Raw genomic sequence first — 17750 nt, forward strand, 5'->3', positions numbered from 1 at the left:
TCAAAACCGATGGACGGGGTGGATTTCTCACAAACATCTGGGTGAGCCTCACCCAACATACCAGCGCGAAACTTCTTCCTAAAGGACGGACGCGGATTACCTACTGCCACGGCCTGTTAAGAGGTCGGGATAAGCTGGGGTTCACATGGCCCATCGTGTTTTTTATTTTCAATCTAACCTGTTCATAAGGTGATATACACCAGAATGAATGTAAAACACAAATATCAACTTGATTCAAAACTTCTTTGATTTTAAAGATTTTCTCAATTGTAAGAAATTAATTAATCCTTCTATGTGGTCCACTTGTGCCTTGGATATACTTCTATTTTCGGCCAATAATCTAAAATGAAATGGAAAAATGGTTTGCCTTGGATATACTTCTATTTTCGGCCAATAATCTAAAATGAAATGGAAAAATGGTTAGACATAACAGATAAAAGCCATACATCACGCAGGCCACTCGGAGACCTAGCATGTTTACGCACGGCACAAGTTGGGTAGTACATGTTCGAATGGAAAGTGAAGAAAGAGTGTCCAAGTAATATGGGAAATCTATAATGGTATGTGCATGGCACGGCAGTGTTACGGGTTAGGATGAGATCCCAAAATTGAGATCGATCCAAGCTTTCGTGGGGCCCACTGTGATCTTTATCTTCCATCCAACCTGTTCATAAAGTGAATCTCACTCGGATGTAGATAACAAACAAATATCATCCTGATCCAAGATTTCTTTCGGCTACAATAATGTTTCAATGGTGGCCATTCAATCCTGACCATTTCTTATAGCGTGGCCCACATGAGTCTTGGATCCACCTCGATTTCACCTCTCATCATAAACATAAGCTGTTGAAACTGAGGAACATAGTAGATTTGACACAAACACCACCATGGGCCCATAGAGCTTTGTATCACACCAACTAACTAGTGTTACATGAAACCTGCGACCACGTGCATGAGGCAAATATATCTCGTACGCATACAACACATCAGTGGAGGAAAATTTACGATAATCACGTATATCAATTATGATAAAAGAGGACTCTTTCTCAAAACACACCCTTACCTATTTATTCACCAACCTCTCACATCTCTCCCTTACATCTTTCTCACATCTCTCTTACATCTCTCTCACATCTTCCGCATTCTAGTTATAATTTTCTGTGACGCAATGTCGAAGATTTTCTTAGTTTTTTGTTTTGTAGCCATGTGGGCCATGGTGAATGGGAAACGTCCATTGCAGGCTCACCCACAACCTACAGTGCAATGCACTACTAATATGTTCATGGACTTGATTGGTTGTGTGGATTTTGTGTCCGATGGGAGTAAGGTCACAAACCCAAGTATAAGGTGTTGCGGTGGCCTTCAGAAAATAGTGAATGTAGCCCCTAGTTGTGTTTGTCAGGCCTTCAATTTCGCTAAGGGTTTTGGGATTGCTGTAAATATGACTAAGGCTCAACAGCTTCCTTCTTTATGTGGATTTTCTACTGATATCCACTGTGCTGGTAAGTACATCTTTTTTATTTTCTTAATTTTGAAATGTTTTGTTTTAGTCCATGTTATATTTCTTTGTTGTTTTGATTTGGATTTATTTTTTATTTTTTTATAGTTTTTAATTTTTATGCTTTTGTTTTGTACTTGTTTTAGAGAATGGTTTTAATGGGATTGTTGGTATTTTGTATTTTTTATTTTTTTGTCTTATGTGATATTTTAATTCCTAAATCAAGATTTTTTTTTATAGTTTATTTAGAGTTAATAAGGGTGAGTAGTGTAAGTATCAATTGTTGGATAAATGGTTTAAAAAGTCATTTTGAAAATTAATTGAACTATTTAATATTAAATAATATGTTTTTGACCGTTGAGATTTCCAGATTGAGTAGATAATAATTTAAGTTTGAGCTTAATACTCTCATTAGAAAGTCACATTATTCCCTTGCCTTGGATAATTATCTCACCATTTGATTCCCTGGACAATATGCTCTGGGTTGTTCAAGTCTGTAATTTTTCATCAATTGTCTTATTTGTACTTTAATTGTTTTTTATTTAAATTATATTTGTTGTCAATTTTATTGTTTTCATTTTATTGACAGAATTTGATCCTCCTTCACCTGTATGTGATTCTCTTATTTGATAATCAACATTTAAAAAGAATATATATATATAATCTTAAAACTAAGGGTAGTAATAGCGGAACTTAGAAAATATTTCATGTTTAGTAGTGTTTCTTAATGCTGAAGAAGGAAAGCACCTCTTGAGTCTTTTTTGTTGAATTTTTTCCCGATGGGAGTCTAACTTAATGGGGAATGAATAATGCACTCTATGATTATTAATTTTTTAATCCAAAATTATCCTTTGCTAGAGAAATTTTCTCTAACATGGCTCACTTCTCTGAGCCCAACATGATGCATGTGTTTCATCTATTCCATTCATCTATTTTAAAAAATCATTTTAAGGCTTGATACAAAAAATTGAGAGAAATACAAATCTCAAGAAAACAATAGTGATTGGGTATCCACAATTAAAATTCTCCTTAGGCCCAATGTACTGTTTATTTGACATCCAAATGAATGGGAAAAACAAAAATCAGCTTGATCCAAAACTTTTATGGCCCCTAAAATGTTTTTAATGGTCGACATTCATTCAACACTGTTTTCTTGTAATGTGGTCCACTTGAGATTGGGGTATACCTCATTTTTGTTCTCATCCCATAAAATGATGTAGAAACATAGATGGACAGCATGGATGAAACGTATACATCATGGTAGGTCCCACATAGCACCGACAGAGGAGTAGCCAATCTGTTTCGCGGATCGGATACCGACGGGTTGAGTAGCGAGACTGGCAGTGATGTCACCAAGTTATGTGGTCCCCATCATAATGTATGTTTTGTATCCACGCCGTCCATCCATTTGGAAATATAATTTTAGGTGAATAGCCAAAGAATGAGTCAAATCCAAAGCTCCAGTGGACCTCACCATAGAAAACAGTGGGGAGAGTGACGCCCACCATTAAAAACTTAAATAGGCCACACAAGTTTTTGATCAAGCTGATATTTGTTTTTTTCCTTCTTTCATGTCTGTGTTAACTGGTGAACAAGTTGGATTTCAAATAAAAATCACGATGAGCCTTAGGAAGGTTTCAACTGTAGGCATCAATCTCCCCATTTTTTTTTGTGGTGTGGTCAAATATATATTTGGATCTGCCTAATTTTTAAAATCATGCCCTTAATTTAAATCTCTTTATATTAAATCTCCAAGTATATGGACAGTGTACATAAAGCACATACATCATAGTTTGGCCACGTACATCATAGTGGGCCTACAGAACTTGGTGACGCCGCTTCCGCAGTGAATCTCGCTATTCAACCTTTCAGTAGCTAATCTTGCTATTCCGAAAGCCTGCGCTGGAATGCCGGGTGGGTCCACCGTGATGTTTGTGATAAATTCATATCGTTCATCCATTTTCTGAGATCATTTTAGTACTTTATACAGAAAATGATGTGGATTCAAAACTCAAGTGGGCCATACAAGAGGGAAAACTGGGAAAAGAGTTTTCTATGGTTGAAACCTTCCTGGGATCCACCTTGATTTTTATATGCCATCCAAATAGTTTATAAGGTCATTCCCTGGGAAAATTAGTATGATAAGAAACTTTTATGGCCTTAAAAATGTTTCGATGGTGAGGACTGAATCACAGATTTATAACAAACATCAAGGTGGGCCTCACCCAGTATCCCAGCGCACGAACTTCATGCCAAAGGCTTTCGCAGGAAATCCCCGTCCGCTGATCCGCATAAGTAGGATGCGGATTTGCCGGTATACCCACCTCCTGTATTGACGTTAACAAGTTATGTGGGTCCCATCATGAGGTATGTATTATATCAAAACTGTCCATTCATTTTTCGAGCTCTTATTAAGGCTTGAGATGAAAAATAAGACATATCAAACAATCAAATGGACCACACTGCAAAACGCAGGGGGGGATTGAACGTCTACCATTGAAACACTTTTTGGGTCACAAAAGTTTTGGATCAATATGATTTTTTTTTCCTCTTCATACAGGTATTTGTGACCTTATGGACATATTTGATTGAAAATAAACATTATGGTGACGCTACGAATTTTTTAATGGTTAAAATCATTATCACTGCTGCTATTTGTGGTGTGGTCCATGTGATCTTTGGATATGATTCATTTTTTGGATAATTCTCTAAAATGATCTCTAAAAATAGATGAACAGTGTAGATATAATAAATATATCACTGTAGGGCCATATAACTTTGATTTCCTTCCAACCGTACCTATAGCAGCTATATATAGCTGGTGTGTGGTACACCAGCCAATCCACTTCTATCCAAGTAGTACCCGGACGCCGATTCCCGAAAAAGCCTTTCACAGGAACTTCCTGTGGGATGATGTTGGGTAGGGTCCACCGCGGTGTTTTTGAGAAGTCCACCCAGTCCATCCATTTTTCCACGCCATTTAAGTACTTGTGACTAAAATTAAAATTTATTAAATACTTAAGGGTGCCAAACAAGAGGAAACAGTGGGCATTGAATAATGATATTTTAGTTTTCTATTTAGTATTTTAGCTTATATGAATTAAATATAACAAATTTATTTTCATTTAAGAAAAAATAATTTCTTTATAATGTAAAACATTTCTAATCGGGAGATAGGGGCAAATGTGTTAAATTAATATATTTCTGACATTTAAGATGTTTGTTAACAAATGGGTACTTAATTTTCAGATTTCGGTCATAATTATAAAACAAACTTTTTGACTTCAAATTTTAGATTCAGGCTTTAGATTTCAGATTCGGTCTTTAGATTTCAAATTTCACAAACGAGGCCTAAATGCTCTAATTTGTAGATTGAGGGCATTGCACCAAATTAATCGTGAAATATTATTAAATTTCATGATATATAGTACAACCAAACATGCACTTGAGATTTTAACATAGTTTTAAATGTTTTGCCATTCCACAATAAATCTATTACATTCAACTAATTTTTTTTTATATGTTTTTGCAGTGCCATCAAAACCCTTGCCCCCATCTAACCTTGCTCCACCCAAGTCATCGCCATCACCCACACCATCCGCTCCAGTGATTCCACCGAAGCCATCTTCACTACCAAAGTCATCTCCCCCGACTCCATCTCCTACAATGCAATGCACCACTAATCTGTTCATGGACTTGATTGGCTGTGTGGATTTTGTGTCCGATGGGAGTAAGGTCGCAAACCCAAGTATAGGGTGTTGCGGCGACCTTGAGAAAATAGTGAATGTATCCCCTAGCTGTGTTTGTCAGGCCTTCAATTTCGCTAAGGGTTTTGGGATTGCTGTGAATATGACTAAGGCTCAACAGCTTCCTTCTTTATGTGGAATTTCTACTGATATTCACTGTGCTGGTAAGTACATCTTCTTTATTTTCTTAATTTTGAAATGTTTTGTTTTAGTCCATGTTATATTTCTTTGTTGTTTTGATTTGGATTTTTTTTTTTTTTTTTTGGTTTTTAATATTTGTGCTTTTCTTTAATACTTGTTTTAAAGCATGGATTTAGTGGAATTGTTGGTGAATATAATTTTTTTTGTCTTTTGTGATATTTTAATTCCTAAAACAAGATTTTTTATTTTCATTGGAGTTAATAAGGATGAGTAGCGTAGGTATCAATTGTTGGATAAATGGCTCAAAAAGTTGTTTTGAAAATTAATTGAACTATTTAATATTAAATAAGATGTTTTTGATCGTTGAGATTTCCCTATTGAGTGGATGATAATTTGGGTTTGAGCTTGATTATCTCACTAGAAAGTCACATTATCCCCTTGCCTCGGATGTTTATCTCACTATTTTATTCGGCTCTGGGTTGTTTTGAAACTTTTCATCAGTTGTCTTATTTGCACTTTAATTATTATTATTTTTAATTATATTTGTTGACATTTTTATTGTTTTCATTTTTTTGGCAGAATTAGGTCCTCCTTCACCTAGTATGTGATTCTCTCACTTGATAACTGGCTTTTAAAAAGAATATATATTTTATTTTAAAACTAAATGTTCTAATTTATAGATTAAGCGCATTGTACCAAATTAGTCATGAAATATTACTAAATTTCATGATATTTAGTACAACCAAACAGGCACTTAAGATTTTAACTTGGTTTTAAATGCTTTGCCAATTCACAATAATTCTATTACATTTAACTATTGATTAATTTTTTCTATGTTTTTGCAGTGCTATCAAAACCTTTTCCCCCAGCTAACCTTGGTCCACCCAAGTCATCGCCATCACCCACACCATCTGATCCAGTGATTCCACCGAAGCCATCTCCACTACCAAAGTCATCTCCCCCGGCTCCATCTCCTACAGTGCAATGCACCACTAATCTGTTCATGGACTTGATTGGCTGCGTGGATTTTGTGTCCGATGGGAGTAAGGTCGCAAACCCAAGTATAGGGTGTTGCGGCGGCCTTGAGAAAATAGTGAATGTATCCCCTAGCTGTGTTTGTCAGGCCTTCAATTTCGCTAAGGGTTTTGGGATTGCTGTGAATATGACTAAGGCTCAACAGCTTCCTTCTTTATGTGGAATTTCTACTGATATCCACTGTGCTGGTAAGTACATCTTCTTTATTTTCTTAATTTTGAAATGTTTTGTTTTAGTCCATGTTATATTTCTTTGTTGTTTTGATTTGGATTTTTTTTTTTTAATATTTGTTCTTTTCTTTAATACTTGTTTTAGAGCATGGATTTAGTAGAATTATTGGTGAATATAATTTTTTTTGTCTTTTGTGATATTTTAATTCCTAAACCAAGATTTTTTATTTTCATTGGAATTAATGAGGATGAGTAGTCTAGGTATCAATTGTTAGATAAATGGCTCAAAAAGTCGTTTTGGAAATTAATTGAACTATTTAATATTAAATAAGATGTTTTTGACCGTTGAGATTTCCCTATTGAGTGGATGATAATTTGGGTTTGAGCTTGATTATCTCACTAGAAAGTCACATTATCCCCTTGCCTCTGATGATTATCTCACTATTTTATTCGGCTTTGGGTTGTTTTGAAACTTTTCATCAGTTGTCTTATTTGCACTTTAATTATTATTATTTTTAATTATATTTGTTGACATTTTTATTGTTTTCATTTTTTTGGCAGAATTAGGTCCTCCTTCACCTAGTATGTGATTCTCTTACTTGATAACTGGCTTTTAAAAAGAATATATATTTTATTTTAAAACTAAATGTTCTAATTTATAGATTAAGCGCATTGGACCAAATTAGTCATAAAATATTACTAAATTTCATAATATTTAGTACAATCAAACAGGCACTTAAGATTTTAACTTAGTTTTAAATGTTTTGCCAATTCACAATAATTCTATTACATTCAACTATTGATTAATTTTTTCTATGTTTTTGTAGTGCTATCAAAACCTTTTCCCCCAGCTAACCTTGGTCCACCCAAGTCATCGCCATCACCCACACCATCTGATCCAGCGATTCCACCAAAGCCATCTCTACTACCAAAGTCATCTCCCCTGGCTCCATCTCCTACAGTGCAATGCACCACTAATCTGTTCATGGACTTGATTGGCTGTGTGGATTTTGTGTCCGATAGGAGTAAGGTCGCAAAACCAAGTATAGGGTGTTGCGGCGGCCTTGAGAAAATAGTGAATGTAGCCCCTAGCTGTGTTTGTCAGGCTTTCAATTTCGCTAAGGGTTTTGGGATTGCTGTGAATATGACTAAGGCTCAACAGCTTCCTTCTTTATGTGGATTTTCTACTGATATCCACTGTGCTGGTAATTACATTTTCTTTATTTTCTTAATTTTAAAATGTTTTGTTTTAATCCATGTTGTATTTTTTTTTTGTTTTGATTTGGGTTTTTTTTATGGTTTTTAATTTTTGTGCTTTTGTTTAATACTAGTTTTAGAGCACAGATTTAGTGGAATTGTTGGTGAATATATATATATTGTCTTTTGTGATATTTTAATTTCTAAAACAATATTTTTTATTTTCTTTGGAGTTAACAAGGGTGAATAGTGTAGGTATGAATTGTTGGATAAATGGCTCAAAAAGTCGTTTTGGAAATTAATTGAACTATTTAATATTAAATAAGATGTTTTTGACCATTGAGATTTCCATCTTGGGTGAATGATAATTTGGGTTTGAGCTCGATTATCTCACTAGAAAGTCACATTATTCCCTCGCCTTGGATGATTATCTCATTAGAAAGTCACATTATTCCCTCGCCTCGGATGATTATCTCACTATTTCATTCCCTGAACAATAGGCTCATAGTTGTTCAAGTTTGAAACTTTTCATCAGTTGTTTTGTTTGCACTTTAATTTTTTTTTATTTAAATTATATTCATTGACATTTTATTATTTTTATTTTTTTGGCAGAATTTGGTCCTCCTTTACCTGGTATGTGATTATCTTACTTGATAACTGATTTTTAAAAAGAATATATATTTTATCTTCAAACTAAATATTCTAATTTATAAATTAAGGACATTGCACGAAATTAGTCATGAAATATTATTAATTTTCATGATATTTGTACATAAGATTTTAACATAGTTTTAAATGTTTTACCGTTCCACAATGCTTCCATTATATTTAACCATTGATTTTATTTTTTTAATGTCTCTGCAGTGCCATCAAAACCATGATTCCACCGAAGCCATCTCCACAACCAATGTCATCTCCCCCAGCTCCATCTCCAACATAATCGTTGAACTCTGGTGCCACGCAGTCCTTCTTGTTTGTTTAGCTATTGCTACATGCTCCTATCTTTGAGCATGTTATCAGTCATTGCATTGTTTATTTTGTTTTTTAGAGTTAGTTGCATTACTTTAGTAAACCCATTTGAATTACCTATTAGGTTAGTTTTGTTTTTTTGTTTTTTTTTTTTTTTTTAATGAAACTTGGTGTTAATGAAACTTGGTATGTGATTATTTATATATTAGTTACATTGCATTGCCATTTAATTTTGACTGTTGCACTGCTATTACCACAGTGAATATAAATGGGGGCCTTCAGTAACTTATATTTTGTAGACCGCTCATAATATTTGGTTCACCTTGGTTATATCTTCAATGTGAACCGTTCTTCATGTGGGTCCTACCTTTAATGTGGACCCTCAACCTTTGAGGTCTATTTTTGATGCGGGCCACCATCATGCAGGGTTCACTTTGGATGTGGGTTGTCCATCATGTGGGCCCAACTTTAATGTGGACCTTTCATCATGCAAGGCTCGACTTCAAAGTGGGTCATCCATCAAGCGAGTGTGACCTAGATTTGGGTCATCCATCAAGCATGACCTGCCTTAGATGTGGGTCATTCATCATTAGCGGCACAACTTTGATGTGAACTATTCTCATGTGGTGCATGCCCACCTTGATATGGATTATCTATCATTTGGAGCACCCACCGTGGGACTCACTTTTAATATCCATTGCCCATCATGTGGAGCCCACCTTTGATGTGGATTATCTATCCTGTGGAGCACCCACCGTGAGACTCACTTTTAATATCCACCGCCCATCATGTATAGCCCACCTTTGATGTGGACTATCCATTACATAGAGCTTACCTTAATGTGTGTCATCAATATTCTGGGGCTCAATATCCACCATCCATCACGTAGAGCGCACCTTTGATGTGTACTATCTATCATGCATGTGGTCCCCGCCTTCAGAATGGGTTGTTCATCATGTAGAGCATGCCTTCGATGTGGGCCATCCATGATTAGGGCCAACCATTAATGTGAACTATCCGTTATGTGGGTTCCCCCTTGATGCGTCTCATCCATCATGTGGGCTCCACCTTTAATGTTATTGTCCCTCATGTGAGGCTACCTTTAATATCATATGCCCCTCATGTAGTGCCCACCTGGACTGTCTCTAGTGTGGATCCCATTTTTAATGTGGCCGTCCTTCTTATGGAGCCTTCTTTGGATGTGGATCATTCATAATTAGTGGCCTACCTTTGATGGGTCATTTATAATGTGGATCCCAACTTTGATGTCGATCTTTCATCATGTGGTCCCCCACCTTTGATGTGAATTAACCATCATATGGTCCCACATATAGTTTATCCATGTCATCCATTTATTGTGCAAGCTCATTTTAGGGAAGTAGCCCAAAAATGAGGTGGCAAATCCAACTCTCAAGTAGACCACACCATTGGAAATAGTGGCGATTGAAAAGGCCCACCATTAAAAAGGGCCACAAAAGTACTTATGGGTCAAGCTGATATTTGTGTTTGTTGCGTTCAATCACCCTTGTTTCATGTGGTGTTATCCAACTGTGTGTGTGTGTGTGTGTGTGTGAGAGAGAGAGAGAGAGAGAGAGAGAGAGAGAAGGGTTTTCAACTGGATTGAGAATCAGGCAAGGGTTTTCAACTGGATTGATAATCTGGCTCAAGCTAAAAGCTCAAACCCAACATGTGGACTTAAAACTACAGCCGAAGCCCAGCAGGTGGCAGTTCAGGCCCGGAAGCCCGGTTGACGCCAAGTCCTTTTTTAACATGATTAAGGCCAATGCCAATGTTATGGCTGAGGTCATGCCACTTGGCCACTTACCACCCCTACATTCTACTGGCTCTAGTCTTGCTAACTTCCTGCAAGCTAATGAAAGCCCAGCAAGCTAGATAGAAAGTAGGTTAGGTGGCAAATGGGCTACTCTGGCCTGTATGACCAAACTCCACAACGCCCACCATGATGTATGTGTTTTATCCCACCCATTCATTCGTTTTTCCAGATAATTTAGAGCATGAGTCCGAATGCGAAGCAGATCCAAAGCTCAAGTGGACCACACCACCACACCACAAGAAACAATGGGATAATGAATGCCCACCGTTGGAACCTTCGTAGGTCCCACCGTGATGTTTATTTGTCACCTACCCATTTTATAAGATCAGATATGTGTTTTATCTATGCCAGTTTGGCCAGTGACCCACCAGTGTTGCCCCAAAATGTTTTCAACGGTAAGCATTCAATCCCCACTATTTCTTGTGGTGTGGTCCATTGGTGAATTGGATCTGCCTAATTTTTTGGATCTTGCCCTAAACTGACCCACCAAAATGGATGGACAGCAGGGATAAAACGCACACATCATAGTGGGGCCCACAGAGCATCGACACTAGCTAGCTAGCTAGTGCTGGAGAGATGCCACAATGCGTAGAAATGGAGATTAATAGACAGCATACCGATGGGCTGAAATCAATTATTCGGACGGATAGGATCATCTTGGGGCCCTTACTAAAATCGAATCCTAACCTTTAGGAAGGACAGCACGTTCCATTTTTCACTGGCCTTAGTTAACAACTTAACATTCTAGGATTGGGATTCCATAGCGACCCCTCAGTAACCAGGTTGGTACTGGTCGGTGCTTTCTTGGCTCACCATGATGTATGAGTTCCATCACGCCGTCCATCCATTTTTCTGGCTCGTTTTAAAGCGTCTGACAGCAAACGATGAAGATCGAAATCTCAGTTACCATACAATTGGAAATAGTAATGATTAAAGGCCTACCATTAAAAATTTCCAAGGGTCACAAAGTTTTGGATCAAGCTGATATTTGTATTTTGCTTTCATCCATGTCTAGGTCTGTGTGACCTAATTAAGAGGTTGGATGGAATTACAGTGAGCCCTATGAAGTTTCCAAGGGAGGGCTTTTAATCACAACCATTTCTTGGTGTGTGGCGTCCTCAATTTGGGTCGGCCTCATTTTTGGCTCATTCCTTGAAATAAGAAGAAAAAAAAAAGGGATGAACAACTTCGATTTAAAAAACATGCATCATAGTGGGTCCATACAGTACCGACTGGTATGACCGGAGCGAGACTCGCTGCTAAAGTGACATCATCAAGTTATGTGGGCCCCACCATGATGTATGTTTTGTATCCACACTGTCCATACATTTTGGAATATTATTTTTAGGGCATGATGCAAAGAACGAGGCAGATCCAAGGCTGGAGTGGATCCCACCACAGAAAATAGTGGAGAGAGTAACGCCCACCGTTGAAACCTTCTGAAGGTCCACCATGATGTTTATTTGAGATCAACCTGTTTATGTGTTAACGCGGGCATGAAAGAAGGGAAGACACAAATATCAGCTTGATTGAAAACTTTTGTGGCCCTTAGAACTTTTTAATGGTGGGTGTCACTTTCCCCAAAGTTTTCTGTGGTGGGGTCCACTCGAGCTTTGGATCTGACTCAGTCTTTGTATGATGCCCTAATATGATCTCTTCAAATGGATGGACGGTGTGGATACAAAACATACATCATAATGGGTACCATAGAGCTAGGTGACGTCACTTCAGTAGCCAATCTGGCTACTCAACCTGTCAGTATCTAATCCGCGTCCAGTACGACATTGGTGCTACCTAATCGAGTCCAAACATGCATCAAATAGGTTGAGCTTAACAAAGGAGGCCGGTTGCCGCAAAAGAAGTTCCTGCGCAATGATATAAGGTGGGGCCCACCGAGATATTTGTGAGAAATCCACTTCGTTTATCTATTTTGAAGGCTCATTTTAGGACATATGACTAAAAATGATGTCTCCAAAACTTATGCGGGTCACACAAGAGTAAATAGTGGAGATTCAGTGTGAATTGTTGAAACAGTCTTAAGGCAATGAATTTTCTATTTCAGGCATTTTTATTTATTTATTTATTTATTGATTTTTGCACTATTTTCACTTCATCCCAATGGGCAATGGTAATCACCTTATAAACGGTTTAGATGGCTTTTGTAATGTTTTTATTTATAATTTTATTTATTTTTTTTGGCCTTAATTTAAGTTGACTGTATACCCATTTGTAATGGTTGTTATCTGTTTTTTTGTTTTGTCCTTTAATTTTTTAATTATGTACTTGAATATTATAAGGTTGTTTATTGCGCTTGTGTTGCCTTTTATACCTATCTTCGCATTTTTTTTTTTCATTTATTAACCTCTTAAAAAAATGTGTGAAAATCTAAGTATTAATTTAAATTTAATTGTGGTTTGGAGATTAATGGAAACTATTTTGGTTTTGTGGTTATCGAAATTTTTGTGGGTTTTAGGAAGCAGGGAAAAAGGGGTTTTATTGGGGAACCATTCCAATCCAAGTTTAGGTGAACTTGGAAAACATTTTTCTTAATAACCAATACCGTGGGTAAATGGATATAGGTGTGGGTTTAGCTTATTGTAAACTGAGCCAATTATGTTTTGGGGTTATGGTTGAGTATCTTTTGCTCTTTTGGTTGAATTTTATGCTTGTGTAATTCTTTGTATGCAGTTGATTTTTGGTAGTTTATTAGAAATTTGATATTACACTATTGTTGATAAATGCCAAAGACCTTATTTGTTTCCAGGTTTTATTTGTTTCCTTAATTTTAATGATATGACCAACCTTTAAATAATGCCTTGTAGATTTTAATGGTGTCTGTTGATTTTTATTTGGTCTTCACATTTGTCGATTTTTATGTGGGTCCCACCTTTATTAATTTTCCACCTGTACCCCAATTTGTGGTAATTGGACCTCTTTCGTCTTGTCTGCACCTTTATGGTGAATTAAGATCTTTTGGACCCAAATATGGCTCCATTCTATAGTGCCAATCATTGGGAATAGTTAAATCCAACATTCGGACAAATTGGGAAGTATTTTGGCCCTTTTCGCCAATTTGGAAGCTTTCCTTTTCATGGTATTACCCTCATTGGTGTTTATGGGTAAAGAAGGAGGGTTTTGGCTAAAGAAAGGCCAAGTTTTTTGGTTTAAATCACTCTAAGTAAACACACCGAACCAGTGGATTGAAATAAGGCCCAACAAGGGGTCAATTTTCATTTGGCCAATGCCATTTTTTGATTAAGGCCTTGGATGTTTTATTACCCCTTATGGTTGATTCCAACCTTGGGTGAAGCGCAACCGAAGTTAATGGAAATTTTGCGTTTTAATAGAAAGAGCATGTTATTGAAACCCACCTCGGCAAAACCACCAGATGGCAATTAGCCACAGGTCAATTTAACAGCAAGGCCAATAAATGGTGCCCCATATGGAACCTGAGGTCCAATGACTTTTGGAACTACACCCATTTATGATAGTTTGTATTTTAAGCCTTGGATGCCACGGGTGGCAAAAGTTAACTTGATATCCCCATATTTCTTGGTGGTATTGAAATGGCTCAATTTGGCTGCCAATACACCTTTACCAAAATATCATGGGGTAATTAATTTAGGATGGAGCGATGCGCCTAGCGGTGGAAGAGCCAAATTGCAGAAAGGCAGATAATGCAATACACGTTGGAACTTGGCCAAGTCACCTGGTTTAAAGCGGTCTCATTTAAAGAAAAGGGTATTATTTAGTTAAATTCCATTGCAGGTTATTCTTGGCTCAACAGTTTTGGTAAGTTCATCCCCTATTTTTCTTTGTTTTGGGCTCCCAAAAGTAAATTAGGAGGTAAATTTGGAAATTTAAATTTAAATTTATTAGGTCACTTGGGTCTAATACACATCATCATTGGCCTCAAGAGGCTTGAAATTAGGTAGGCCTATAAGTTCAAGGGAGGGTTTATCACAAGATTTTTTTGTCGCTCAATTTGATCGGCCATTTTGGCTATTTTCAAATTAGGATGGTTATTGAAACGCATCGTGGTCAAACAGACTAAAATCGGACCGGATTCGCTACAAGGGTGGTACCATCCAGGCCTTTAGTGGCCCTCCTATCATTTTGAAATTGATAACTCATACATTGGGATCATTTCAAAAAGGGAAACCCGGGTGGCCCCAAAACCAATGAAGAGTTATTTACAAAATGTTAATCTGGCCAAACTTTTTGGATCCTTATTTTAATGGGAATCAAAAAAATTAAAATTGTTTGGCTGAAAATTTAAAAATTATTACAATTTGTAATTGCCAACATCCGCGGGGCCTGTGTACGTCACAGAAATTGGTTACAGTCAGCTTAAATCCAAGGGGAAATAAATGGGCTCCAAGGTAAATGATCCATTAGCTCAGGCCTTTAAAGTAGCAAAATTAAAGGTGGTATAATCCCAATTAAAGGAAAACCTCTGCTTACACAGTAATTATAGATCACATCCTGTGTAAACAGGTGGTGAGGCCCAAGAAAAAAAGTTAATTGTAATAACAATTTTAACAAGCGATAGGTGCAGCCTTAAAAGAGAGATGTTTCATAAATTATACAATGGATATTATACGTTAAACAGATGTAAAAGAGAGTGTTTTCATTCTTTATTTCCAACATAAGCTCATCTTTGGTTCCTATTTGTTGTTGTTGTTGTTTCTGTCATTACCTTGGATTTGTCTTCCGTATGGTTATTCTTGTAGCTGTTTTTCCTTCTTAATAAATTTTGATTACCTTTAAGAAAAAATCAACCATCCCCATTGCTCATAAATGGCACATCTTTTAAGCTATCATACCAATTTGTGGAGTTCCAATGTCATTTAACACCAAAATAAATAATTAAAGTTTGGGACTTTTATTGATCACAATATTAATTCTCTTTTGTTATGCACAGGCACCTAGGAAGCGGTAGGTAGAACCTTGAATCTGATATGCCTGAAGTTAAACACATGAGTGTGCAGCGAGGAATGGTAACTTTTCCATATCCATGCATTAATGTCCCATAGTGGAGGATTACTAAGAATACCTAGGTGGATCTCTTTTATGGAATGTCATATTCAGCAAATGATGAGATTGTGTCCTTCAAAGACCTTATGAACATTTTAATTGTGGTATATTTGAAAGGTACTTCAAATAGTTTCAAGTCTCCTATGGACCCCACATAGATGAAAAATTAAAAAAAAAAAATAGATTAAAATTTTAAAAATTCTTTTAAAAAACCTTCTCTTAATTTTTAACAATTACTAATCCTCTTTCCTTTTTATATTTTTGGACCAATGGATCTACTCAATTTTCGGTTTTACATTGGAAATTGGAAGGTTTCATTGAGATAAACCTAATTTGACTCCAATTAATCAAACCTGAGTGAATAATGGTACAATAGGATAAATATCCCAATTTTAGTGACTTTTGTAGAGGAGGTACATTGGTATAATGTCGAGGAAAGTGGCCAAGGAGTGAATTGTACTATTGTTCCTTTTTGTGGGTTTTGTTTCGTTAATGATCTAAATTTTTTTATTATTTTGTTTTCTTTGTATTTTTTTTACAATTTAATTTTAAATGATTTTAATTTTATGAAAAAATGGAATTTTTTTTTTTCTATTGTTTTTTTCTAATTTGTTTTTTGGTTTTGATTAATTAATTTAATATCAACTATTTTTTATCTTTTTGTTTTTTTTTAAATAATGTGTATTTTAATATGAATAATTTAAGATTTGTATTAACCAATATAGAGGTATCACATAAATAGTTTCATTGTGATATAGTTGGCAAAATATTTCCTTTAGATTAACTATTTAAAATTTGATAATTTTTTTAAGACTCGGGTTATATTGGATAATCTTTATTTAGAAATATATTATAAAATTTTTAAAATTTGTTAAAGAAATATTTCAATTCTTAATAGTTTATTGATTTATTTAATTTTCAATTTTTTTGTATTTGTTGTAGATTAACTTATATTGTTTAATTTTGTTTTTTGGGCCAAATGATTTCAAATGGTTCGTCACATTTGCATTCTCAACCCCAAATTATTGTATATCCCCTTAAAATATTAAGTTATTGGGAAATTGGATTATTTCAGAAATGGCTAACCCAATTTTAAGGTCTTATTAGCCGTGGAAAAAAAATACGTTTTGAAGCCCAAAAGGGATTAACCTCTTGATTATTGAATTTTCAAATCTTTGGTGATATTTTTTTCTTGAACATTTTTAACTATGAATTTTTGATCCATTGACCTAAATCTTTGGTTTAAATCTTATATATATTTAATATTAATCTTTAGGATGGTATATTATTTTTGATAAAAATGATCTTAAATGGTATAAACATGGGAAAGTTTAATAATATTAATCAATTTTAAATTTTTGTTTTTTTTTAACCGTTTTAAGGTTTAGTTTCCTCTCCCTCCCTTCCCTCGTTCCATTTTTGAAAAAAGGACCATTTTCGAAAACCGTTTAGAACTGTGGAGATAAGTTGTGGCCAAATCAATGGTGTTTTGGAGCCCCTATAATTTTTAACCTTTAGTATCTGCCAAATTACCATTAATTGGGGCCAATAAGCTAAAGTGGGCAATGATAATGTATAATTTTTTTCTTTTTATTTTTACTTAAATTTTTAAAAAAATTTTTATTAAAAATTCTAAAACCCCTTTTTGGGGGAATATTGGAAAATTGTTAAACCATTTAAAATTGTTAAATGTAAAATAGATTTAATTTGGGCACTAAAATATTCAAATGTTTAGCTTTGTATTGCTTTAATTTCAATTAAAAGGAACTGAATTGGTTTTACAATTATTTGGTGAAATCAATTATATTCGAAAAATCATTAATTTTACATGTTTTCAAATATCCCAAAAGGAAATTTTCTTAAATGGTTTCCTCAACGGCCCACTTGTTTTCATCCAAATTATTTCAAAGCATTTAAAATTTATAAGCTATTTAAAATTGCAAAAATCTTAATGGACTGAGGGGGATTGTATCCAGGATTACAAAATTTTGGAATGTGGTTTTTTTTCCCATCCAGATTTGGGATTTCAAAGAAACTTGCCCAATTTTTGTATCCACAGTTATATTTTTTATTGAGTTATCATTTTAATTTTTGTATATGATTGTTATTAAATTGGGTTTTTT

General features: G+C 35.3%; 1 protein-coding gene across 1 annotated transcript in view; it reads left to right on the forward strand.

Annotated features, from left to right (window-relative positions):
* LOC131254382 (uncharacterized) overlaps nt 1-17750 on the forward strand; it is a 91221-nt gene that overhangs the window by 67909 nt on the left and 5562 nt on the right. Inside the window, exons 8-13 of the mRNA XM_058255370.1 lie at nt 5031-5408; nt 5965-5985; nt 6231-6608; nt 7152-7172; nt 7418-7795; nt 8400-8420. Of these exons, the coding sequence (XP_058111353.1) occupies nt 5031-5408; nt 5965-5985; nt 6231-6608; nt 7152-7172; nt 7418-7795; nt 8400-8420 (1197 nt within the window). The remainder of the gene's footprint in view (nt 1-5030; nt 5409-5964; nt 5986-6230; nt 6609-7151; nt 7173-7417; nt 7796-8399; nt 8421-17750) is intronic.

Source organism: Magnolia sinica, chromosome 8 (genome assembly GCF_029962835.1).
Source record: "Magnolia sinica isolate HGM2019 chromosome 8, MsV1, whole genome shotgun sequence".
Lineage (NCBI taxonomy): Eukaryota > Viridiplantae > Streptophyta > Magnoliopsida > Magnoliales > Magnoliaceae > Magnolia > Magnolia sinica.